Source organism: Bos mutus, chromosome 17, assembly GCF_027580195.1.
Source record: "Bos mutus isolate GX-2022 chromosome 17, NWIPB_WYAK_1.1, whole genome shotgun sequence".
In the NCBI taxonomy this organism is placed as follows: Eukaryota; Metazoa; Chordata; class Mammalia; order Artiodactyla; family Bovidae; genus Bos; species Bos mutus.
This window is the reverse complement of record NC_091633.1, coordinates 4,652,264-4,677,963: the sequence shown is the minus strand read 5'-3', so window position 1 is coordinate 4,677,963 and position 25,700 is coordinate 4,652,264. Positions and strand designations below refer to the sequence as shown.

The following is a 25,700-nucleotide window of genomic DNA, read 5'->3' as shown; positions in this document are numbered from 1 at the left end:
ATAAGAACACAAAATAAGTAGACCACCTAAAGAAGGAATGAAGACACTTGATCTGAAATTTAAGCGCTCTATATTTATTGGGCTTATTGTATCATCACAGGCTTTAAAAAAAGAAAGAAAGAAAAAGAGAGGATACAGACCAAGGTTTGCTAGAATAACTTACTAATTTGAACATTCAATAAAAATGCACAATCACAGCTGTTATACACAAAACACCAAGTATGTACAAGTAACAAATTATCTCTTAACTCTTAAATAACCTTACAAGATAGGTATTATCATTCCATTTATCTTAACCCCAGAGATGTTAAGAGACTTATCTAAAGCCATATTGTCATTAATAGAAGTGAAGGAATTTGAACCTAGGTCTGTCCTTTGAAAACAGCAATAGAACTCCCAAACAGTGTCATGTAACATTTTTTTAAAAAACAGATCTTGTTTCATTTACAGTGATTATAGTTGTAAAAGAAATCCTTTAGGGAATTACAGAATCCTAAACAACTTACAAGGTAGCAGCATTACTACAAATTCCACTGACTGAAGCCAAAAATACCTATACCAGAATTAAAGCAGAAAACAACATGACTATGACATATCACTAATAAGACAGTAAGAATCATTTTTAAATTTCTGGGAAATTTCCACTAACATTTGTTAGTCCAACAGAAAGCCAAAAATAGAATGAAATGGGTTTGTAGTTCAATTTAAAAAAAAATCTCAAACACTTGGATCACATCTTAAGAAAGCATTTCTAAAACTGGATGTTAGAAGGTGAACAGGCACAATGAAAATAAAGTGTATACCAAATAAAGATAACAACTCAACCCTTAAACTATTCAAGGGAATATAGATAATTATACTGATTTATTAGGGAAAAAAAGCTTCTCTGATCAACTACCATTCTGAAAACAAGCAGTTGTTGATAGAGAAAAAAATTATTTTAAATTGAAGAAACACAATCATAATACTCCATCTGAAATATCAGTGCAAAAAGAGATATCCAAAACCTAAATAACTAGAATGCATACTATCAAGAAGCTAAGTTGGAGTAAAAAAAAAGTATATCTCAAACACAAAGGAAAAGAATTAGACACGGAAAACATACTTCCAAGGTATAAAAAAGGAAGGCATTCACCAGTGTACCAGCTCAATGAAGCCAATTCCACATCTTGCTGAAGTACAGACTATTAAAATATTAATAACTGTACTCAGTCAATAAAATGTTACATTAAAATAAGAAAGCACAAAAAGTTCTGAGAAAGTAAAGGAAATTTCTACCTTTGGCCACTTGGGATTGAGAAGTCGAGCTTTGATTGCATCATCCAGTGCCTTGTCATACTGCTGGATTTTCATATAGGCTGCAGATCTATTGCTGTATAAGATACAGTTCTGAGGGTCAACAGCCAGGGCTTCATTGTAGAGAACAATAGCTGTGTGGAAATCTCCATCATGACAGGCCTGATTACTCTGACGAACTTTCTCAACAAATTCAGCTTTGCTCAGCACTGGTCCATCAGGACTTCTCCGGCCAATAGTCTTAGCACCAAAGAGAGGAATCTACAAACAAAGAAACTTTGTGAGATAAAGTTCAGTTAATCCAGAGAGGTTCCTTGTTGAAATTTCAAAAGAATATAAACATTCTTCATAGTCCGCTTTATATTACAGTTAACTTTTATGCCCAGAAAGACAACACACTTTCCAAGAAGCAGCAAACCTAGTACCTTAAATACATATGTATATATGCATGTGTTCTCATATACACACATATAGTTACAAAAACACATATTTATATACGCATATATTTTTTGTTTGAGAGAATGAATAAACGAATAAATGCAAAAAATAATCAGGCTTTTCCTTGGCAATTTAAAGTTATACTAAGAAAAAAACAAAATGCAAACCAATGCAGACAATATGATCTCAATTATGTTAAGATGGCTGCATTTAGGAAATTAACAAAAGGAACAAGATCAAAATATCAACTATGCTACGATATCTTTGGATACAAGATTATGAGTTATTTTCTTAAAATTTTCTTTTACCCCAATGTGATGCAATGAGCACATGTAAGTCTTAAATTTAAAAAAATAATAACCTTTTAAAAAATAAATTTTCATGTACCAAGGAATCTTTTAAGACTGGCAAATTTGGTAACTATAATTTGCCTACCACCATGGAATTTCAAAGACAAACATCAGTTTTTGGAGATCATCAAAATGAAAAAAAAATCTGCTGTAAATTGTATCTTGGCAATTTAAGCCCTGTCTCTGACGTTGATTTTTCCAAATCACTAAGTTTTCTATGACTTTATAGCAATGACCTTAAAACAAAAAGGAATAAATGAGTCAAATGTTATTCATTTTTAAAAAAGGAAAATTAGAAACTGCATTAGAATCCCAAGGATAGATGCTTAAGACCGCAGTATCAAGACAAACAGTTTGCAATTTCAAGTAGGCTTGCCCTAAGTGAAATTAAAACAAAAAATTTAATTTCCTTCCTCACGTCTTCCTTTAAGACTCAGTCCAGTCCCTTCATTCACAAGTGGACAGATCTAATAGGTAACAGATAACAACAGGTACAAAAGTAACAGACTCCTCACAGAGGTAGTTGCATTAGAAAAGAACAGATTCCACAGAGAGGAGGAAGAAGACAAACCCAATCTCCCACAGAGGCAATCAGATTTTTTCCTCTACTCATAGGGATATCATATCCTAGCTTTCTAGGACAATTTAAAATTTCCTAGAAATTTCAAATATCAGCGCCCAAATTATATCCCTCAAATTCCTCATGCTAATATAGAAGTAGCCAATAATGTATACTCTGGTTAGGGTTCTGTTTCTTTTTTTTTTAATGATGATCATGAAACATATTGCTTGAAAGTGAATGGACTACGGAACATTGAGCAAATGAGCAGGATTTTCCTGAAGAGTCTTGATTAATTTTTTAATGATTTCAGCCACACCAAATTAATGGATTAATATAAGACATTTAACAATGTATTGCTATTGCTAAGTCACTTCAGTCGTGTCCGACTCCGTGAGACCCCATAGACGGCAGCCCACCAGGCTCCCCCGTCCCTGGGATTCTCCAGGCAAGAACACTGGAGTGAGTTGCCATTTCCTTCTCCAATACATGAAAGCGAAAAGTGAAAGTGAAGTCGCTCAGTCATGTCCAACCCTCAGCGACCCCATGGACTGCAGCCTTCCAGGCTCCTCCATCCATGGGATTTTCCAGGCAAGAGTAATGGAGTGGGGTGCCACTGCCTTCTCCTTAACAATGTATAAGACATTTCATTTTGAGAAACAGTCATCATCATGACTCTACTTAAGGGCAGTGCTATCCATAAACTATAGAACAAATTTGACATTTGAAAATTCAGGGGTACAACATAAAAAGAGCAGTAACAGTAACAGAAGTAAAATTCGTTAGGTTCATATGTGGCCTAAAAGTGAAAAAGACATAATCCTACTATTACAGCATTCCTTGCTTCTCAGGGTTAATTTGATTCTACTTCAAAATAGATAAGAATCAAATTAAGAAAAGAGTCTGCATTCTATTATCTCCATATACAGTAATACAAAGTAACATTTCCAAAACATGTTCCAAGGAACCCCTAGGTCCTCAGGAGACTGGGATAACAAAGTTAAATTAAGTTTGTTCTTTAGTGGGAGACACTTCAACAGTCCATGGAGTCCTCCAGGCTAGAACACTGGAGTGGGTAGCCTTTCCCTTCTCCAGGGGATCTTCCCAATCCAGAGATCAAACCCAGGTCTCCCGCATTGCAGATGGATTCTTTACCAGCTAAGCCACAAGGGAAGCCCAAGAATACTGAAGTAGGTAGCCTGTCCCTTCTCCAGCAGATCGTCCAGACCCAGGAATGAAACTGGGGTCTCCTGCATTGCAGGCAGATTCTTAACCACCTGAGCTATCAGGGAAGCCTGCTAAGAGTTATTTCACACATTGTAAATCTGATAGAGGAGATAGCTACTATACATAACAAGATCAAAGTATCTTTTCGGTGGAGTACCTAGCTGGACGAGAAAATGCTCAAAACGCTGATGTAAACTATTAAATAATGCCTCTGAGAGCAAAGAAAAACATCATGAAAAAGTTAGTGCTAGTGCAGAAAGATTATAAATACTAGGGAACTCCAACACCATCATCACCACCAAATGCCCACAAATGTAAGAGAAAAACACACTCCAGTAAGTGTCCACAGAAGCGTCTAATTTGTCAAAATATGCCTGAGTCTACTCAGCTGGTTACAATGTGGTCCTCAGGATGCTAAGAAATGGCAATTTTTGTGTATGATTTTTTAAAAGAGATATAATTTCCCTTGTCCTTTTCTATCTTCTCTGCAATTGATAAATTTGGCAATACAGAGAGATTTTTTTAAAAGGTTTGCATGTATTTCTCAGATTATATAGTACCTGGAATAAATGGCCATATTAAATTCATAGACTACTAGGGTGAATATACAGTACTACTCAAGAAGACCAAAAAAAACCCAAAGTTTTGAAATACCACTTAATTCTTCTGATATTCTTTCCTCACATATTTCATATAGGTATAGTTTATGAATGTCAACATCCATTAACGTTGATGTTTTCTTCTGACCCTCTGACAGACTCATCTTAAAAGGTCAGAAGTGTCAATAACATATGGATCAAATTGACTCAGACCTATTCAGCCACATACAATTACTTAACATAGCTCAAGTCCTGTTATAAATTTTGACTACTCAAATGATATAAAAAATGCTTATCATTTTTAAATATCTGCATGGAAAAAAATATTTTTAAAAAAGTAAAAAGATGAGTCACAAGTAAGTTAAAAAAAAAAAAGCTATTTGTAATACATGATAAAAAGCTAATTTGCTTACTATATAGTGAAAGAAAAGTAAAAGTCGCTCAGTTGTGTCTGACTCTTTGCAACCCCATGGACTAGTCCATGGAATTCTCCAGGCCAGAATACTGGAGTGGGTTCTCCAGGCCAGAATACTGGAGTGGGTAGCCTTTCCCTTCTCCAAGGGATCTTCCCAACCCAGGAATCAAACCCAGGTCTTCCACATTGCAGGCATATTCTTTACCAGCTGAGCCACAAGGGAAGCCCTTACTATATAAAAATCTACAAATAAATTAGAAAAAAAAAATCCAGTGGAAAAAGCAAAGAATATGCACAGGCAGATCAAGAGAAAGGAAATTCATATGGCTTTTAATCATATTTTTTGATGTGTGGCTTCAATTATTTTAAAAGAAAATCAAACCATGAAATATCACTTTTCACCTCTCCTACTAATGGGGAAAAAAAATACATTTTAATGGTAAGAGGATAAAGAAAAAGTCCCACCCATACATTGTTGGTGGAAGTGCAAGCTGGTGTAATCACAGAACAATTTAGGAATATCTAAAAAAAAAAAATGTAAAAGATATACACCCTTCAAATTCTAAAAGTTTTTCCTACTTCTAGTAAATTAGACTTCAGATACATTAACCTATGTAAACAAAGCTATATATACCAGGATATTCATAATAGCATCATTTGTATGAGCAGAGCTCTCAGGGTGAACAGGTGCATTGTCAATGAGCAGTACTATTTTGAAAGGAATCTTCTTTTCTGAGCAATAGATTTCAACAGTGGGCTTAAAACAGTCACTAAACCATGTTGTCAACAGATGTACTGTCATCCAGGTAGACAGATTTAGCATAATTCCTAAGTACCCTAGGATTTCTTGAATAGTAAATAGCATTGGCTTCAACTTAAACTGACTAGCTGCATTAGCCCTTAATAAGAGTCAGCCTGTCCTTTGAAGCTTCAAAGTCAGGCACTGACTTCTCCTCTGTAGCTATGAAAGTCCTAGATGGCATCTTCTTCCAATAGAAGGCTACATGGAAAATCTGTTGTCATTAATTACCTTAGTGAGGTCTTCTGGTTAACTGGCTTCTATGTCAGCACTTGCTGTCTCATATTCCACTTTCCTGTTATGGAAACAGCTTCTTTCCTTAAACCTCATAAACCAACCTCTACTAACTTCAGTTTTTTCCTCTGCAGCTTCCTTGCCTCTCAGCCTTCACAGAAGTAAAGAGAATTAGGGCCTTACTGCGGATTAGGCTTTGGCTTAAAGGAATGTTGTAGCTGGTTTGATCTATCCAGACCCCTACAACTTTCTCCATGTCAGTAATGAGGCTGTTTCACTTCCTTATCTTTGTGTGTTCATTACAGTAGCACTTTTCTCCCCCACAGGTTTAATAAATTTACCCCTTCAGTGCCTATTTGCAGTGCTCAGTATTCCTTTGAAATACCAGCCAGACATAGCAGTGGCCAACAATAAAGTTTAGACCTTCAAAGTTTAAAAGCTCAGGTCCTCTGAGCATTCTGTTACACTTGTCCAAAACTGGTGACTCTTTATAGGTGAAGAGCTTTAAATGTACCAGTGAAAAAAGTTTTCTCCCCTTCAAGGGGAAGAAAGAAAATCACTCCTCAAAATCCAGAAGATCTGTCTGTAGGAGCTTTCCTCCTGCCCCATCTCTTCAGGCTTGTTTTTTTGCAGCGGAACAAGAGACCAAATCTAACTTGAGTTACAAGAAACAAGACAGTGATGGCTATAAAGGGAGTGACAGAAGCAGCGGATTCTCCTTTACCTCCCGCATCCAATATATGTTCCTCACAGAAAAACAAAAATAACAGGTCCACAAAAGACAACAGCTAGAATTATAAAAAATCCATTCATCCAATGATGGAGCAGTGTTAGTCACTCAGCCGTGTCTGACTCTCTGTGACTCCATGGGCTGCAGACTACCAGGCTCCTCTGTCCATGGGATTCTCAAGCAAGAATTCTGAAGTGGGTAGCCATTTCCTTCTCCAGGGGATCTTCCTGACCCAGAGACCACCTACATTGCAGTCAGGCCACATACAACATTTACCAATTAAGTCTGGCATCTTATATGGGTGCAATTAATTGTGCCCCAAAACAACCACAATACTAGCATCACAGATAACCATAACAAATATAATGAAATTTTTTTGAAATATTGTGAGGATTACCAAAATGTGACAGAGAGATATGAAGTGAGCAAACAGTACTAGGGGGAAAAAAACGCCACCAATAAACTTGCTCAAAGCAAAGTTGCCACAAACCTTCCATTTGTAAAAAAAAGAAAAAAAAAATGCAGCATCTGCAAAGTGCAATAAAGCGAAGCACAGGAAAATGAGGCATGCCAATATTTTAGCTTGCTCCTTGGAAGAAAAGCTATGACCAACCTAGACAGCATATTAAAAAGCAGAGACATTACTTGGCCGAAAAAGGTCAAAGCTATGGTTTTTCCAGTAGTCATGTACGGATGTATGGACTATAAAGCTGAGCACCAAAGAATTGATGCTTTTGAACCTTGGTGTTGGAGAACACTCTTCAGAGTCCCGTGGACTGCAAGGAGATCTAACCAGTCCATTCTAAAGGAGATCAGTCCTGGGTGTTCTTTGGAAGGACTGATGTTGAAGCTGAAACTCCAATACTTTGGCCACCTGATGCTAAGAACTGACTCACTGGAAAAGACCCTGATGCTGGGAAAGACTGAAGGGAGGAGGAGAAGGGGATGACAAGAGAATGAGATGGTTGGATGGCATCACCGACTCTATGGACATGAGTTTGGCTGGGAGTTGATGATGGACAGGGAGGCCTGGCATGCTGTAATCCATGGGGTCACAAAGTCAGACATGACTGAGCGACTGAACTGAATATTTTAGCCAATGACAAAACTGCCAATATTTATATTAAAAGCAGATATGCTTTAGATAGCTTATGATTTTGAAATGTTGTGGGAGAAACATGGCTTTCTTACTTTTAGTGTAGATTAAACTTAAAATGGCCCCTATGTTCAGGAATTATTGGATGCAATACTTTTACCTGCCACTTTCAGTTCAGTTCAGTCGCTCAGTCGTGTCTGACTCTTTGCGACCCCATGAATCGCAGCACGCCAGGCCTCCCTGTCCATCACCAACTCCAGGAGTTCACCCAAACCCACATCCATCGAGTCGGTGATGCCATCCAGCCATCTCATCCTCTGTCGTCCCCTTTTCCTCCTGCCCTCAATCCTCCCAGCATCAGAGTCTTTTCCAGTGAGTCAACACTTCACATAAGGTGGCCAAAGTACTGGAGTTTCAGCTTTAGCATCAGTCCTTCCAAAGAAATCCCAGGGCTGAGCTCCTTCAGAATGGACTGGTTGGATCTCCTTGCAGTCCAAGGGACTCTCAAGAGTCTTCTCCAACACCACAATTCAAAAGCATCCATTCTTCGGTGCTCAGCCTTCTTCACAGTCCAACTCTCACATCCATACATGACCACTGGAAAAACCATAGCCTTGACTAGACAGACCTTTGTTGGCAAAGTAATGTCTCTGCTTTTGAATATGCTATCTAGGTTGGTCATAACTTTCCTTCCAAGGAGTAAGCGTCTTTTAATTTCATGGCTGCAATCACCATCTGCAGTGATTTTGGGGCCCAAAAAAAAATAGTCTGACACTGTTTCCCCATCTATTTCCCATGAAGTGATGGGAATGGATGCCATGATCTTCATTTTTTGAATGCTGAGTTTTAAGACAGCTTTTTCACTCTCCTCTTTCACTTTCATCAAGAGGTTTTTTTCGTTCCTCTTCACTTTCTGCCATGAGGGTGGTGTCATCTGCATATCTGAGGTTATTGATATTTCTCCCGGCAATCTTGATTCCAGCTTGTGCTTCTTCCAGCCCAGCGTTTCTCATGATGTGCTCTGCATATAAGTTAAATAAGCAGGGTGACAATATACAGCCTTGACGGACTCCTTTTCCTATTTGGAACCAGTCTGTTGTTCCAGTCACTGTTCCAACAGTCCACTTCTAACTGTTGCTTCCTGACCTGCATATAGGTTTCTCAAGAGGCAGGTCAGGTGGTCTGGTATTCCCATCTCTTTCAGAATTTTCCACAGTTTATTGTGATCCACACAGTCAAAGGCTTTGGCATAGTCAATAAAGCAGAAATAGATGTTGTTCTGGAACTCTCTTGCTTTTCCGATGATCCAGCAGATGTTGGCAATTTGATCTCTGGTTCCTCTGCCTTTTCTAAAACCAGCTTAAACATCTGGAAGTTCACAGTTCACGTACTGCTGAAGCCTGGCTTGGAGAATTTTGAGCATTTATTTTACTAGCGTGTGAGATGAGTGCAATTGTTTGGTAGTTTGAGGATTCTTTGGCATTGCCTTTCTTTGGGATTGGAATGAAAACTGACCTTTTCCAGTCCTGTGGCCACTGCTGAGTTTTCCAAATTTGCTGGCATCCTGAATGCAGCACTTTCACAGCATCATCTTCCAGGATTTGAAATAGCTCACCTGGAATTCCATCACCTCCACTAGCTTTGTTTGTAGTGATGCTTTCTAAGGTCCACTTGACTTCCATTCCAGGATAGCTATTAAAATTCCAGGGCATTCTAAACTTGACTCTCTGGAAGCTAAGGGAAATCACCTTGCTGACATCTCTGCAAGGAATGCTACCGTTAAAGGAACCAACAATCGCCAAACCTCTGTCATGGTCGAAAGGGATATTTCCCTAAATGATAACTTAGGAAAACTGGCTAGAGAAGCCCAACAATGGCCTCAGAAAAAAACAAAAACAGCATTGGAAACTCAACAATTGTTGACTTGATAAAAAGAGAAAGCTCTGGTTTGGACCAAATAACAACCCCATCCTACCAGAGACTCTCAAATTCTCAGTCCTCACCATTGTACATGCAATAAGCCACTGGTCTACCAACAAAATGATAGCCTTCATGAATCAATATTGGTGAGAAAACAATAACAAAGCCACAAAAAGTGCCTACCTCACTTGTCTCATTTATCTAAGCACAACCCAGGGAAGCCTGTTAGTACTGCTCTCGGACATTTTAAACTGCCCAATGGACCATTTGAGGTCTGGCAAAATGCATATCATACAACTTCTTCTGTCTCATGTATATAAATATGTTTTAGTCATGGTTTGTATGTTATCACACTGGATGGAAGCATTCCCTTGCAGACAGGCTACTACCTCCTTTGTGGCTAAAAAGTCCTTTAAGAAAAAAATTATCCCTATCAAAAGAATGCTTCTCAAACTTCACAGTGATCAAGAACACATTCTATGGCCACTTCCTTTGACAAGCCTGAGTAGTTTGGCTGGTTTTACAATACTTTCACTGTGTTTACCACCCTCAATCCTCTGGTTTAGTCAAATGCCCAAATGGCATTATGACTGGAAAAATTTGTAGAGGCTCTCCAAATACCTTGACCAAAAGCATTGCCATTGGTCCTTCTAAATCTCAGACCCACCCTTTTTGGAATTCATAAACTTTCACCCTTTGAAATAGTCACAGGATGCCTGATGCACTTGGTCCTGGTTTTTTTGATGCAAAACTAATAAAAAGGAAAGATACTCCAATATTGCAAAGGTCTAATTGCTTCTATTAAAAATAGTCATGCTTTAGTACAGCAATCTTTTCACAGTGCACTCTCAGGAGACAAAGTACTTAAGCATCACATCTTGAAACCTGGAGATTTCATCTAAAGGAAAAGACACCTCCAGGAGAGTATTTTTAAAAGTTAATGTTAAAATACTGCTGCATTTAAAGTAACTATACACAAAATGTAATAAAATACTACACAAGAAGAAACAAGACTTTTTTTAATGTTTGAGCCAAATTGATACAAACTCACTTTCACAACTTCCTCTGATCAATCAAAATGCTATGACAGAGACTTCCCTGGTAGTCCAGTGGCTAAGACTGGCTCCTAATGCAGAGGGCCTGAGTTCATTCCCTGGTCAGGAAACTAGATCCCACATGCCACAGCTAAGACCCAGTGCAACCAAATAATTCTTTTTTTTTTAATGCTATGACAATCGTGGCAAACCAACTACATTTTGAAAAAAATTCAGCTAGTATTAAACACAAACTAAATCTAACTCCTCCAACTTCAACTAGAAATAAATATGTACTCTAAAGCAGAAGAGTAGGGAATTCCCTGGTGGTCCAGTGGTTAGGACTCTATACTCTTGCTGCTGAGGCCCTGGGTTCAATTCTTGCATCAGGGAAATAACATCCCGTAAGTTGCATGGTGCAGTCAAATACATATATATATAGGTATGCAGAAAGAGAGAGCAGTGTAAAACTGAGACATTTAACTATTTCAACTCTTTAATTCAAGAAAAATAAGCTCAAAAATTAATATTTATTAAGTAGAAATAACCAAAAACTTCTTTCAGGAAACTAAAACAGTAGTTTTATTTTTCAAATCTGTCCTTGGGCTAAAATTCTGAATCAATACATTACTTATAGTGTTAATTATCTTTTGTTTTTTGTTAACAACTTTTAATTTGCATTATAAAGACTAATTCCCTTCATTAGTAAGAAAGGAAGATATAAGCAATGATTTTACAATTCTTTTATTTCAGAGATGCATATGAAATTATAATCATTCCTTTACTATCTTAAAAACAATTATTTTTATATAGCCTCATTTTGATACTTTTCTTCATTATCTGGTTTAATTCCCAGTATTCATTCAAGAAACATTTATGTCAGATACTGCACTAAGTATTAGTTTAATAACAGATTTATAACTTTAAATACTTAAAAATAAACTGCTCACCCTGCAGTTAAGTTTATATTTTGATTAATAAAGTTGTGAGATAATAAAATGAAAGAATAAACTCAGTTTCAAGTACTCATCCTTTTGCTCTATCATTATAAAGACTCAAATTTCAGAATACTGTGTCAACATAACCTTAAATCCCAAAAACTAGATGTTTACAAAATATCCAGGGGCATTCCTATGTTACTGTCCAGCAGTAAGTCTAATATCCCATAGCAAAAGTTACAATGGATTATTATTTGCTTAATGATCATTCAAATCAAAGACAGTCCAGTGCAATGGTTAAGAAAATAAACTCCAGAGCCTAACTACTAACTTAGAATCCAGGGCAACTCAGCTTCCTAAATGTGGACCTTGAGCAGGATACTACATAGTAACCTTGCCGTACCTCAGTTTTCTTTTGTGTAATAAGGGGTAACAACTATCTCCTAAGAAAGATAGTTGTGAGAATTAAATGAGTTAACTTATGTAAAGGACTTAGAACAGTACGTAAAACACAGTAAACACAAAATGTTAGTGATTAGTGATTAAAGATTAGTGATTAAAATCTGAAATCAACAGACCCTATACTTTATGGCAAGAACACTGCCAACATACAGTATTTTATAATTTACATGATTCTTCCAAATACACCTAATGAAAATTTTACTTTTTATAAAATATATCTTGAATTTATGACCAATTTCCAGAACAATTTTTATAAATAGTTCTCATAAATCCTCATAGAGATTAGAAAGTAATTTAACAAGAGTATTATTTGACAATGGGGAAACTTTCAAAAATCCCATTTCTGCATAATCTAAAAGATTTAAGACAGCACTCTACACAAAAATATCACATACAGAACAAAAGCATTTGTGACTGTTTTTAGTACTCTCTCAGCCAATTGTGCAATCCCCATAAAACATTTTTCCCAAGGACAAGAAACTATACACAAGGTCAAATGTCCAATAAAGGTGCCTGAATTCCAAAATCATATTAGTAACACGAAAATTTCTGAGAGGGAAATGAGAATGACCAAATCAAACCAGTCAATCCTAAAGGAAATCAACACTGAATACTCATTAGAAGGACTGATATAGAAGCTCCAAGACTTTGGCCACATAAGGCAAAGAGCCAACTCATTGGAAAAGACCCTTATGCTGGGAAAGATTGAAGGCAGGAGGAGAAGGAGCCAACAGAGGATGAGATGGTTGGACAGCATCACCTACTCAATGGACATGAATTTGAGCAAACTCTGGGATATACAAGCTGCAGTCCATGGGGTCACAAAGAGTTGGGCACAACTTAGCAACAACAAATTCACTCCAAAATAAAAAGTACTGTTTCAACCTAAGTGCTTAGCCTTATTAAATATATACTCTTCAGTATCAAACTATACTAACAAAATTTCAGGAAACTAAGCTCTTAGAGCAGAAGGCAATGGCAACCCACTCCAGTATTCTTGCCTGGAGAATCCCAGTGACAGAGGAGCCTGGTGGGCTGCCGTCTCTTGGGTCACAGAGTCGTACACGACTGAAGTGACTTAGCAGCAGCAGCAAGCTCTTAGAAGACGAAGGTCACAGGGTAAGTCTTACAAAGTTGATGGCTTCTTCTGCTCTATAACTTGGCATAATAATCTCATAAATATGTAAAGGTTAACATGCTTGCATTTAAAATGTTGTCACTTATAGACCCATGCTTTTTTTAGAATTTCATTGTTTTTGCTCTTACATTTAGGTCCTCAATAGATTTTGAGTTAATTTTTGTGTATGGTGTAAGATAGGGGTCCAAATTCAACCTTTTTTTATGTGGATATCCAGTTGTCTGCTGTCCAGCAACTTTCACTGAAAAGACTATTCTGCCCACTTTGAATGGTCTTCACATTACTGTTGAGAATCAGTTGACCATACATGTGAGGACTTACTTCCAGACTCTCAATTCCATAGACTTATGTTATTCTTATGCTAGTAACACACTGTCTTGATTACTCTCACTTTACAGATTTTGAAACTGGGAAGAGTGAGACCTCTAAATTTGTTCTTTTTCAAGACTGTCTTGGGAATTCCCTGGCAATCCAGTGGTCAGGATTCCATCTCCACTGCAGGTGGCATGGGTTCAATCCCTGGTCTGGGAACTAAAGTCCTGCAAGCCTCAAACAGAGATTCCAGTAATTTTTGGAATGAAAAGTGAAAGTTAGTCACTCAGTCATGTCCAACTCTTTGTGACCTCATGGACTGTAGCCCACCAGGCTCCTCTATCCATGGAATTCTTCAGGCAAGAATACAAGAATGGGTTGCCATTTCCCTCTCCAGGGGATCTTCCCGACCCAGGGATTGAACACAGGTCTCCCACATTGCAGGCAGACTCTTTACCAACTAAGCCACCAGGGATATCATTTTTTTTTTTTTTCTTTTAGCTCAGCTGGTAAAGAATCTGCCTGCAATGCAGGAGATCCTAGTTCGATTCCTGGGTCGGAAAGATTCACTGGAGAAGGGATAGGCTACCCACTCCAGTACTCTTGGGCTTCCCTGGTGGCTTAGCTGGTAAAGAACTGCCCTGCAATGTGGGAAACCTGGGTTTGATCCCTGGGTGGGAACGTCCCTTGGAGAAGGGAACAGCTACCCCACTCCAGTATTCTGGCCTGGAGAATTCCATGGACTGTATATCCATGGGGTTGCAAAGAGTTGGACACAACTGAGCGACTTTCACAATTTTTAGAATATTGTCCTTTAAATCTAATAATTACTCTCTTCTCTCATCTCTGCTTGCTTCTACTTTCTGTTTATTTGGTTGATTCTTTTCCAATATGTCTTTTCTTCTGCCTATTCTTATTTTCTTCTTCTCATCTTCAAAAACTATTTTTTTGTGTGTCTATTATCTAAAAATGGACACCAATGCATGATTTTGCAAAATATAAGCATCAAGTTTTATGATTTTCCTTTTATGATGACAGAGGGAAATAATCATCTTAGGAAGTTCCAACTTCATCAAAGTGACATTTTTTATGCATTTCTGCAAGTGAAAAGAATACTGATTTTAAAAATTTCCTATCATTTTCTGAAATTAAGTCCACATTAATAGAAACACTACTATGGCAATTTTTTAACTTCCACTATGGCAAACTTATGCAGTCATAGCATGGAAATGTCATATATATAATCACAAAAAGGGAAACTGTATACAGTAAGATTCCTTCCCATATGTAACAGTCACAGCTAAACTTTTTTTTACTCTTGCAAAACCACAACACAGAGTCAGGTTTCCTGCGTTATGGAGACCACCTGCTATTTCTTAGCAATCTGTTCTTTACCCACAACACAGTACCACATCCCCATTATGAATCGTTAATTGTCAACCAGAATCTCAACAACTCACATTTCAGAATACTGCAAGTTAACCGGTTTTTGGTAGTGGTCGCAGTAAGGGCAATTAGAGCCCTTAAAGACCACCTGCCTCCCCACTTTTACGGTTCTACTCTCTAGTTACTCTTACTGGAGGGTGTGTGTGTTGGGGCGGGGGGTGTGGGTGTGAGTGTGTGTGTGTGTGTTCGTTCTACTCTCTAGTTACTCTTACCGGGGGGGGGTGTGTGTTGGGGGGTGGTGTGGGTATGAGTGTGTGTGTGTGTGTGTTCGTTCTACTCTCTAGTTACTCTTACTGCTTTCTCAATCTCCGTGTGCGTGTGCATGTGCGTGCTCAGTCGCTCAGTGGTGTCCGACTCTTTGCAACCCTGTGGACTGTAGCCCACCAGGCTCTTCTATCCATGGGGATTCTCCAGGCAAGAATACTGGAGTGAGTTGCCATGCCCTCCTCCAAGGGATCTTCCTAACACAAGGATTGAACTCAGGTCTCCCACATTGCGGGCAGATTCTTTACCATCTGAGCCACTAGGGAAGCTCCAGTCTCCCAGTACTACTTTGATTTCCAATAAAATGGACTAGTCTCTGATTTCAATATCCCATAAGTCACGCGGTCAAAAAAAAAAAACAAATGTACAGAAAAAGTTCCAGAAAGTTATGCATTAAAGTATTAATAGTAATCACTATATTGGCAACATTATGAGGGCGGTATTTCTGCTTGTCTTATATTTTCTAATTTCATACAATGCAAACACACAGTTTTTGTAATAATAAAAGGGTTTAATTTACCACACCACATTCAGGATCTTCCCTGACCAGGGGTTGAACCTGTGTCCCCTGCAGTGGACGTGTGGACTCAGCCACTGACCCCTAGGAAAGTCTAAAGTTGTTTTTTTTAATAAAGACACTATGATTAAATTTTTTATAGAACTATCTATGAGTTATCAGTCTGAGGATGTGGGGGCTATAAATTTAATTGTGATCTTGAAGATAAGCTTTTGTTTAAATAATACTTACAATATAAACAATTATTTTCTTTGGTTCATAGTGAATACACATTCAGTGAACATGATTTGTTCCAAGCACCATATCTGCCTTAATATTGTTATTTCTGATTTCCTCCTACAGAAAACAGCAATCTACTCTAGCTACTAAAGAAACCTCAAAATAAAAGTACTATTAAATTTAAGTTTAAACATCAGGTTCTCTGTCTCTAAAAGAGTTTTTCTAAATTAGCAACGACTCTAAAGAAGTAAGAATTGTAACTATCAAACTTAATGAAAAAGCACTGCTTCTGATTTTAGGAAAAATAAGTAGTAAAAGAACAGCACATTAATAAGAACTGTGGAATAAAAACAGCTTTCAGTTACACTTTTATTTTTAATAATACATACAAATACACTATCAAGTATCATACACACAGCCTAGATTTAGCAGCCTTCTGTAATACAACTGTGTGGTGTGGGAGACTTTGTCCTTCACTGTTCCTCAAGCACTCACAGGGACTTCTTGGGTCACAGAAAAGTGATGGGGACAGGAAGAGGTTTGAGGTTTTTGTCTGTGGTTTTTCCTTTGTGGGTTTTTGTGGTTTGGTTGTTTCGTTTTTTGTTTTTTGGTTTTTTTTTGTCTTGTCTGTGTTTTAGGCTTGTTTATTTGTGGGGGGTTGTGTTTGTTTATTTTGGGGGAAAAGAGGGGTTTGTTTTTTTTTTTTTGGTTTGGCAGTTTTGTTTGCTTTGGGGCTTGCTTTTAAATTGTTAATTAGCAAAAGAAGATAAACAACAAGTACCAAATCCCTACCACACACAAGGCATTGTTCTAAATATGTACCTACATTCTCTCTTATTTAGTAATTCTTTGAGGTGGATATCACTGTCCCATTATGTATATGAGAACACTGAGATGTAGTAACAGTTACGATTTGTCAAAAACTCAACTAGTAAGTAGCAGAGGCAAAATCTGGAGATATGAACCTACATCTGCATCCATACTTGAGCTTTCAAAGACCTTTTTTCCTTACCATTTTTGAGGAAAGATCTGAAACAGAAAACTTGAAGAGACTACCACTAAATGATGAGGTTGAAAGATAACATCTAAGGGGGGTGAGAGAAAGGCTCAAAAGGGAGGGGACATATGTGTGCTCACAGCTAATTCACAGTGCTGTACAGCAGAAACAGCTGACTCATGTTGTTGTACAGCAGAAACTAACACAACATTGTAAAACAATTTTCCTCCAATTAAAAATAAATATTTAAAAAGATATATCCAAAACTCAACTGTATTTCTACTATACACTAGCAATGAACTAGTGATGAACGATGATGTGAAATGAAATGTTGATAACAGTTCCAGGTACAACAGCAACTACTACAACAAAATAAACACTAAGGAATAAATTTTTGGAAGAAGTTTAAGACCTAGGCCTGAAAACTACAAAACATTATTGAAAGAACAGATTAAACACAATCTATAAAAATTCCAACCACTCTTGGGCAGAAATTGACAAGCTGATCCTAAAATCCATATGCAAGGGACCCAGAAAAGTCAAAAAAGTCTTGAAAAAGAATGAAGTTACAAGACTTACACTTACTTTCAAAACCTATTACAAGCTTATTATCAATACAAATCTACTGTAACCAAATAGTATAGTACTGGCAGAAGGATAGACAACAGAATAAAATTGAGAATCGAGAAATAAAACCCAACATATAGTCAGCTGATTTTCAATAAGGGCACAAAGAACATTCAATGGAACAAGAAGAGTCTTTTCAATACATAGTGCTGAGACAACTGGATCACCATATGCAAAAGAATGAATTTGGGCCACTGCTTTACACCATACACAAAAATCAATTTAGAATTGATTGACAACCTAAATATAAGGACTAAAAACATAAAACTCTTAGAAGAAAGCATAGGGTTTCCTTGAATTTGGCAATGAATTCTTAGATATAGCAACAAAAGCATGAGCAACAAAAGCAGAAACAGATAATTTGGACTTCATCACAAAACTTTGCAAAAAAGGACGTTGTCAAAAAACTGAAAACACAACCTACAGAATGGGAGAAAACATTTGCAAATCATATATGTGACTTAGTAACCAAAAATTTTTAAACTCCTACAACTCAATAATAAAAAGACAAACAGGAGTTTTTAAAACTCCTGCAATTCAATAATAAAAAGACAAATAACCCAATGAAAAACTGGACACCTGAAATGGACAAAGGATTTGAACAGACATTTCTCCAAATACATACAAATGGGCAGTAAGTTCACGCACACGTGCACACACAGACACATACACCCAATATCATTAGTCATCAAGTCATCAAGGAAATGCAAATCAAAATCGCAATGAGATACCACTTAACACCGACTAAGAAGGCTAAGTTAAAAAGACAAATCGTAACAAGTACTGGCAAGAACGTAAAACTCTCATACACTGCTGATGGGAACGCAAAAGGATGCAATGCCTTAGGAAACAGATTTTCAACTCTTCAAAACATTAATACAGAGTTATCATATAATCCAGCAAATGGGGTATGCCCAAGAAAAATCAAAACACTACATCCACACTGAAACTTGCATACAAATGTTCATAGCAGTATTATTTATTATAACCAAAATGTGTGTGTGTGGGGGGGGACACGTCTATCAATGCATCAAAACATAAAATGTGGTATATCTGTTCAATATTACTCAGCAATAAATAAATGATACATATGCAACATGGATAAACCTCAAAAACACTGTGCTAAGGGAAAGAAACCAGTCACAAAAGACTATGTATTGTAAGATAATTCTTTCTCAAAAAAGCTGGGTTGTTTTTTTAAGACACTTAAAAAAAAAAGTCATGGGAACATAATGCACAGCACAGTGACTGTAGTTAATAACACTGTATTGCATAATTGACAGTTGTTAAAAGAGCAGATCTTGAAACCTCTTATCACAAGAAAAAAATTTTAACGATATAACTTATTGTGATCACTTTGCAATATATAAATTTCAAATCATGTTATACACATGTAACTAATCAAGCCATTATATTGTACACCTGTAACTAATATTATATGTCAATTATATCGCAAAAGAAGGGATTCCTTAAAAGACATTGCATGAACTACAAAAATGAAACAGTGGGAGAAAAAGAGCACCTAATTTTCAATTTTTCTTCTTCAGATGCAATCTCAATTCCTAAAATTTTATCTTCCTATACATTCATATTTCATCCATCAAGAACTACTAAAATTAAATCAACTACTGAAATTCAAAACACATGAAAAAAACAGCCCCTGAAATATCAAATAACTTTCAAACAATTCTACTCAGCATTGATTCTGAACTAAACATAAATCTCAATTTCAAAATATCACATAAAGATTAACAAATACTCAGAGGTTTAAGCAAATTGCCAACTTTCTGAATAAACAGTAATTCAGATTTGCTTTGATGAAAATGTAAATATTTACCTGCCTCAAAAGAACAAAATCCTGTAAGCCTAGCGTTCCCAAGTGATGAAGAGAAAAAAAATATGCATTTTTTTATTCAGAATTCAGTTTCTGAAATTAATTTCAATCTAGCTAGGGTATACACAGTTGATGGCTTATACTAAGCAATGTATATACCCTGGTTTTGCCTAAAATATACTGAAAACAAGGAATTTATAAACAGTCATAAAAGTTAAGTTGGGACCTGAGGAAAATCACATACAGTGTATCTGACAGAGATCTTAACATCAAAAAGCTCCTGAAAATACCTCAAGAACTCCTATTTTGGAAGCTCCCTAAGTCAGTCTTCCTGCAAATATTTACTGACCATCTACCATGAGCCAAGCACCGCGAGTGATACCAGGATGCCATGGTGAGCTCTGAACATAGTAACTTAAGAGTTTGTTAAAAATTCAAATGTGCTTCTCTGCCTTGGAGAGCCCAGGCCTGGGGTGAGTCGTGACGCCCGTGTTTTCATCAAGCGCTCCAGTTTATTCCCAAACCCTGGCTGTCTGGGGGCAGGGTGCTCGGGGGCATCCCATCCCACCCAGTAGGAGCCACACCTCCATTTCACTCGGTTTCAGTCCATTTCACTCAGCTTCCGGCACTCAAACGGATAAATACCCCAACCACACCACCAGTTGAGATTAATGTAAAGCATTCCAAAATACCCTCTGTGCTGACACTCTGACAGACTTGCTTCCTTCCGAGGACGGCCAGCTCACTCCCTCAGATTCACCTGGGGCTGTCTGCACCTGAGCATCCCGGAGCTGCACCGACACCTGTCTCCCAGAGGCTGCGGTCTCCCTCTCCCGTGGGCCCGGGCCGCGGGCAGTCGCCGCCTCGAGGGGCCGGAGGCAAGGAGTAGCACCGCGCGCATTAGGCGCTGACTGTATACCGCTCCCCTCCCCGCTGGCGCGCACACACAAACACCCCCGCAGAAACTGAGGTGGGCAGGCGACAGACCCGGTCCCGACGCCGAGCGACGCGAGGCAGGGCTCGAACCCGGACGGCCGGGCGGGTTCCGCCTCGCGGGCGCTCGTCAGCCTCAGAGGCCCGGCCCGGCTCGCACCGACGGAGTTTCACAAAGAAAGTCTCCCGGCCCGCGCCCCTCAAGCACTCACCGGAGCCGGCGCCGGCGGCGACTCGGGCTCCCGTCGTCTACGACTCCGTGCTGGGGTCGACCCCGGGGTGGGCTCAGGCGCGGGCGGCGGTGACTGCTCCATCCCCGCGGGGCACGGGCCGCGTCTGCCTCGAGCTAACGGTCCCGCCAGCTAGGCGCGCGCGCCGGCCCCGCGCGCCATGTTCCCGCCGTGCCGCGCGTCGCCGCGGCGTCTCACACTACCCCCCCGCCGCGCACGCGCCGCGCACGCTCCCCGCGCGCCTCCGCGCGTGCCCCCGACCGCGCACGCGCGCACTCGCCGCGCCCCCGCCCCCCGAAGCCTGACGCCCTCCGGTCCCGGCCCCGCTCTTCCCAGCTTCGCGCCCACCCCCTCCGCACCCGTCCGGCCAGGCCCAAGCACTCGCTGTTCTGGGCTGGGCGCAGCCGCCTGCCGCACTGCGGACGACGCCAGACCAGGCCCCTCGTAGCATTACCCCTTTTAAAAGCTTCACCTGCTTGGACTTGAAGCGGTGGTGTACCCCAAGAGGGAATTACCCCCAAGAAGTGTGAGGTGAAGGACACCGCTAAGGTGATCGAGATCCCCATCGCGGTGGTCTGTGAGCACGTGCGTGAACTTAAGCGGCACAATTGGATGTCTGTGCCTCTGGAAAAGCCACACTCAACGGAGAAACTTGAGTTCGAGTCCCGCATCTCCACTAACCTTTACCTGATTAAGGTCAGGTCTCCAGAAGCCTGTTTTTCCTTAATGGGGAAGGTTTAACAACTAAGGCAAGTCAGAGGACTTGAAGAAATCCAGATAAAATATCAATACCGCGCCTAGTACTTTTATCAAGTGGTAAACTGGTGACAAAAACCTCTTAAGTAATTTTATGATCAAAAACCAAGGTCTCTTGAAAAGGGAAATTTCCGTTCAAGTCTTGCCTCCACTTCTTGCCAACTGGGAAATCTCTAAACCCGTAAAGCGAGGAGGGGCAGTAACGCCTCACAGGGCTGAAGTGAGCTTTCTGAGAAAGCACACGTGTGTCTGAGCACCATGCCTGGCACAGAGCAAGCTCTCCAAGTTTCAGTGGTATAATTCCAGCCCTGTCCTTCCAAGACTCCTAAAAGTTTAATGAAGGGGGCTCTGCTCCCAAACCCTGTGGTATAATTAGCTGGGAGGGGGTTCTCTCAACCTTGAGGCTGGAGGGACTCTTAGTTCCCACATCTTCACTTTCCATCCTTTGCCCCAAACCTCTCCCAAAACCCTGAAGTTGGCACAAAAACAACAGCAGTTGTTTAGTTTTCCCTACTTAAAAAGAAGAGTGTCCAAGGGTCTCTTAGAGTTTGCAAATGGTTGGATTTATTAGTCTGGCCTCTTCCAGACACAAGTGACCAAACAATGAAAAAAATTAATTTGTTTTTTAATTTAAAAAAACTCAACCTGAAGTAAATCAACTAAGGGAACAAATCAAAGTCCTTGTTGGTACCTCACTGAAGGGATAGTTGGATCCAGGTACTCAAACAATAAGCTCAGTCATTCCACATCTCAGCTCTGCTTCTGTCTGTGATGACTTCATTCTCATGCAGTTCTCCCCAGTGTCCCAGGCACCTCCCAGCTCACACCTCTACCATGGTAGGGTGAATAATGGCCTCCAAAGGTGTTCTTGTCCTAACTTCCCATAATTTATGAATGTGACTTTACATATTCACAGCAGGAACTGTTTCCCAGTAGTTCCAGGCCAAAAGCTTGGGTTTTCTTTCTTTAGGGCCCCTTTGGGTCACATGCATCTGCCTGAGCCTATCACAGCAAGACTGGCCAGAATGGATCATATGGAGCCCCTCTAGGAAGGGAGTGGGGTCAGCCCTGCCAGGACACAGGTGGGTGGGGCAGGTGGAAAAAGGGACCCCCCCTACCCCTTCTAATTGCTCCTACTAATGTTGCCATCCTAGCTCCATTTCCTAATGTTTTAGTCCTGTGCCCACCTCCAGCTGGGTAGTCAGTGGGAGGAGCTCTACCAGGGGAGAGGCCTCTAGGCACCCCTTTGGCTTCTTAGGTACCTTCTCGCCCTCCCGCTATGAACTCATGGGATAGGGGAAAAGAATTCCCCCCTAAAGAAAAGTGGAGTATGAGGTTAAGAAGTGGAAGTGGATGCTTGGTATCCCCAGATCAGCAGTTGATGTCTCATTAATGAGTATATGTTTCCTCTGGCTGCTGTAACAAATTACCACAATCTGGGTGGCTTAAAACAATACACATTTATTCTGTTAAGTCTGGAGGTCAGAAGTCTAAAATCAGTTTCATGTGACTAAAGTCAAGGTGTAAAGCAAAAGCAGTGGTTCCTTCAGGGGGGCTGTGAGGAGAGAATCCACTTCTTTGCTTTTGGTCAGCTGCTAGCGACTGCCTGTAGTCCATGGCTTGTGGCCTCTTCCTCTGTTTTCAAAGAATACCACTCCCTCTCTTCTGACCCTTGACTCCCCCTGTGTCCCTCTTAAAAGGAACACTGTGATGACATAGGCCCACTTTGATAAAACAGGATAACCTTCCCATCTCAAGATCCTTCACTTAATCACACCTGCAAAATCTCTTTTGCCATGAAAAAGGAACATATTCATAAATTCTGGGGATTAGGATAAGAACATCTTTGGAGGCCATTACCCATGGTAGGTGTAATCAGAGAGTGCACTGAAAATAGAAAAGGGCTGGTTGACTTTCCCCAGAGGGAAAGATGCCCTAAGAAACCACAGCCTTCACATTAAGTATTCAAATGAGCTGAAACCCATCTAACTTGGCAATCTCTGCCTCATTCCTTTAAATATGCAAACCACCTAAATCCCCATCTAGCCCTCAGCAACAGGCCAGCCAAGCCTCAGAATGCCTACACACCCTTTTAATTTCCATTGCCAACCACCACCCTCACTGCCTGGGGCAACAGCTGTGTGCCCCTGACCCTCCCCTGGCTGGCTCAGCAGTAGCATCCAAACCAAGGCACTCAACTTATGGCATGGTCAGCAGGCTACAATGTGGCCTAGCATCAGTCAGCCAAAGTGACCAGAGAAGCAAATTCAGTGCATCGGAAGGAGACAAGAGGAGGCAGCCATTAGAACTGCCCGGGCTCCTGATGGCCTCCCAGGCCCAGCCCTCTGTAAGGGAAAAACAAATCTTTTCCGTGAAGTAATTTGAATGGGCCTCTGTTCCTTGTCCCCAAGATGTCCCAACTTCCACAGATTATGGGGTTGTATCCATCCATCATGATTGAACATACCAGTATTCAAGATTTAGACATCAGTCTCACATGAGTTTTGTCTGTGAGTCTACATCCCTGAGTCTCATCAAATAAGGGACAGAGGAGATAGGGAACATGAATTTGAGTCAGGAAGCCCTGGGCTGGGTCCCAGCTCTGCCACTTCCTAGCTGTGTGACATTGAGTAAGTCACCTCACTTCTTCAGTCTGGGTTCCCCACTTATAACATGATGGTAATCAGAGGACCTAGCACACTGAATCACTAGACAAGACCAACCAAGGCAGGCACTTTACATAGGGTCTTCTTGGTCATCATTGGGTCAACATGACAAGTCCACATGCCTTATTTACATTTCAAACAGTCAATGTTTCTGGTCTTTTTCCTATAATCAGGAAGTTTTTGATTTTCACAACTTATCTGGGTCTGTGGTTTTAGGGACCATGAGGGTAAGAATGGGACTCTAACCATGGGGGAATTCCCTGGTGGTCCAGAGGTTAGGACGTCATGATTCAACTGCAGGGGGCACAGGTTTGATCCCTGTTTGGGGAACTAAGATCCTGAAAGCTGTGCAGCCAAAAAAATAAAAATTGAATTTAAAAAATTAAAATAAAAAACACAAAAGTGGGCCATGGTATGTGCACCAAAGTACCAACTGTCTGGTAAAGACTGGCAACCAGCCACTTTCAACAAACCCCACCCTGACTTGCTGTGCCCCTCCCCCTGCACCTTTCTAAGGGGTCTTTAGAATTTGTACGCAGCTCACCCAGGGACGTATCCTCAGAAACATGTCTAGTTACAGCCAAAGTAGAAGCACCAGAAGTACACGTATCAGATACACACTAAAGGCATGTAGCTAAGAGCTGATCAACACGCAGAAGCACAAAGCCCAGGTTCCATCACATTTTGAATTGTGTGTCAATGGTTGTGGAAAAGCAGCCGTCCCATAATGAAATACAAACTATACAAAACATATTTAAAGAAAATGGCAGCAGAGGGGTTCAAGAAGGTACGCTTCTTTCGTGGTCCACCAGTGTTCACGAGACAGCCGCGCACACAGCCAGGCGCTTCGTGGGGTCGGCACTCTCTGCTTCCCCTTCAAGAAGCCGCTTTCGACTTGTGGAAGGCTGCAAGTAAAGGAAAGGGGAGAGATGTTCAAAGAAAACCTCTGGCTTTGTCACAATTATCAGTTTCCCAATATGCTTCCAGTAATCTTGGAGAACTTCATGTGAACCTTCTAGGACCAAGAATACTGATTGTCCTCATTGGCTCTGAACCCCTACCACACCCCTCCCCAACTCACACACGTTTATTGGACTGACATCTCTCTCCCTTGGGGCCTCCAACCACTCAACGATGCATATTGAAAGTAAGCTGCAGGGACTTCCCCTGCTGGTCCAGTGGTTAAGCATCCGTGCTTCCACTGCAGAGGGCACAGGTTCAATCCCTGGTTGGAGAACTAAGATCCTATATGCCATGTGGTGCAGTGAAAAAAAGAAAACAAGGAAACAAGCAGCATAACCAGCCTCCTCTTGGTTGTCTTCTCCTGACCTTTTCGTGTGTTTTCCCATTTACAGAATTGTGAGGGACCGACAGGAAAATGAATGTTACCGAAAGAAGGCTGGACAGAAATGAACAGATATTAACATATATACAAAGAACTTCAGAGGAATAAGACTATAGTCAATAAGTTATCAATCACTCCCCCAAATTTTTAAATTTTCAACAAATTTAAATCTGAGCCTCTAATACAGTCTTCCAATGTGGCTCAGTGGTAAAGAATCCACCAGCAATACAGGAAACACTGGTTGGATCCCTGGGTCAGGACGATCAACTGGAGGAGGAAATGGCAACCCACTCCAGTATTCTTGCTGAAAATATCCCAT

The 25,700-nt window shown here is 40.1% G+C and overlaps 2 protein-coding genes across 2 annotated transcripts in view; both read right to left on the bottom strand.

Moving 5' to 3' along the window:
- Positions 1 to 20,809, bottom strand: part of TTC28 (tetratricopeptide repeat domain 28) — a 582,233-nt gene extending 561,424 nt beyond the window's left edge. The window contains 2 exon segments of the mRNA XM_070385930.1: positions 1,279 to 1,557; positions 20,597 to 20,809. Coding sequence (XP_070242031.1) covers positions 1,279 to 1,557; positions 20,597 to 20,698 — 381 coding nt within the window. The 5' untranslated portion in view covers positions 20,699 to 20,809.
- Positions 20,810 to 21,896: 1,087 nt separating this feature from the next.
- The window catches only part of CHEK2 (checkpoint kinase 2), a 38,478-nt gene continuing 34,674 nt past the window's right edge, over positions 21,897 to 25,700 (bottom strand). The window contains 1 exon segment of the mRNA XM_070385929.1: positions 21,897 to 24,941. Within this exon segment, the coding sequence (XP_070242030.1) occupies positions 24,852 to 24,941 (90 nt within the window). The 3' untranslated portion in view covers positions 21,897 to 24,851.